General features: G+C 62.8%; 1 protein-coding gene across 1 annotated transcript in view; it reads left to right on the forward strand.

Moving 5' to 3' along the window:
- The window catches only part of Sorcs2 (sortilin related VPS10 domain containing receptor 2), a 350334-nt gene that overhangs the window by 19565 nt on the left and 329060 nt on the right, over positions 1-1709 (forward strand). The window contains exon 3 of the mRNA XM_023724073.1: positions 2-224. Coding sequence (XP_023579841.1) covers positions 2-224 — 223 coding nt within the window. The remainder of the gene's footprint in view (position 1; positions 225-1709) is intronic.

Genomic DNA, 1709 nt, shown 5'->3' on the forward strand with positions numbered 1-1709 from the left:
GCACGCAGCCGGGAGCACGCGAGGACCCCGAAGAGCCCCGCGCCCCGCGTCCTGCGCCGGCCCCGGATCCTCACGAGGACGGCCCCTCTGCTCCGGGCCGGGGGCGCCGGGCGCGGGCGGCCCCGCGGGCTCAGGTCTCGCTCATCAGCACGTCGTCGTTCGTGCTCAAGGGGGACGCGACTCACAACCAGGCGATGGTGCACTGGACGGGCGAGAACAGCAGCGTAAGTGACCCGGGATACCTCAGGACGCCCCAGGGATGCCGCCGCGGCCCCGCTTCCGCACACCCTCTAGGCACCCTGGGCGGTCCTGGCGACTTGGGGATGCGGGTCACCTCTTCGGCGCCCCTCCTGGTCTCTGGTCGCTCGTTACTTGGGGAACTGTCCCCGATAGGTGAGCCGCTGACTTGCTCAGGGGGCAGATGGTATATTTTGTGACCCTGAGCTGCCTGGGGGTGGGGGCTGTCCTACACATCCCAGGTTACCCTGGAAGTCCAAAGGTGGGGGACCTCAGCCAGCGTGGCACCTCCAGGTGCTGAGGCTCTCCCCAGCCTAGGGTTGCAGGGTCCCCTTCACATTAATTCCTTGGTCAGCTCTGCAGCACCTTCTGGTACTTCTCGCTGGGATCCTTCCCACCCTGTTGGCTTGGGGACCCTGAGGGTGCCAGGACTGCCCTGGTCAGCCCTATGTGCTGTTCTGGGGCTCTTCTCTCCTGGCTTGCTTCTTTGAGGTCCATGCTGCACCTGGACGCCCTGGAGCAGCATTCCTGCGACCCACCTGGCTGTTGGGCTGCACACTCCCTGCCCTCCCCCACTTGCTCCTTCATAGGTCCTCCTGTCACTCTGAGGATGGGGGGGGGGGGCTTACAGGATTTGAGGTGAGAGTCAGATGGCCTTTCCAGGGTTGCCCCTAGGCAGTCACAGCTGGGTCCTCTCCAGTTTTGGGAGTTTGGGGGAAGGGGCAGGCAGCTGTGCCCCTCTGCGTTCCCCCAGCCCAGGGAATGTGCTGTGCTGTCTCTCTTAGTGGCTGCCCCTGCTGTGCTCCCAAAGCTCTGGGAGGCAGCACAGGGCTGGGATCCCCACATGCATGCACGGTGGGGAGTGAGTGGGCTGGATCTGCGTGCCCACTCTGCAGCCAGGGGGACATTGTTTCCAGCCATCTCGTCCTCTAGCACCCATCCTCTGACTGGCTGGAGAAGGGGTGGCACGCAGGGGAACATGTTGGAGTGGGCACAGCACTGAGTGGACTTGATTGGCCCAGAGCCAGGGGTCCTGTTGGCTCCCTCCCCCTCCAGCTGGTGGCTGCTTGGGTGCTGGTGCCAAGCCTCTGGTCAGGGGTCATCGCTAGTACCCCAGATTAGACCAGCAGCTGGCAGACAGCAGAGCAGAATTCTGGACTCGGGCCAATGGGGGGGTTGCCAGGGTGCCCACTGGGGTACCCCTCCCTGGAAGAGCTGGGGGCATCCTCCCCTCATTTTGAGCTAAGGCTCAGGCCCCAGGTATGCAGCTGGGCCAGCCCCATTGGACTCGCCAGTATTGTGGACACTCTGTCTGCTGTACCATAAACCATACAAGAAAGGGAGAAAAATGAACATTAAAGTAGACCCTGTGGGTCCAGAAATACCTACCCCTCCATCCCATCTGCCAAGGTTGTCATCCAGCCACTAACTTCAGTCCCTTTGTCATTTGGCCTGGAGGGGTGTGTGTGTGT

The sequence above is a fragment of the Octodon degus genome, unplaced genomic scaffold (genome assembly GCF_000260255.1).
Source record: "Octodon degus isolate 3935 unplaced genomic scaffold, OctDeg1.0 scaffold00006, whole genome shotgun sequence".
NCBI classification, from domain to species: Eukaryota; Metazoa; Chordata; class Mammalia; order Rodentia; family Octodontidae; genus Octodon; species Octodon degus.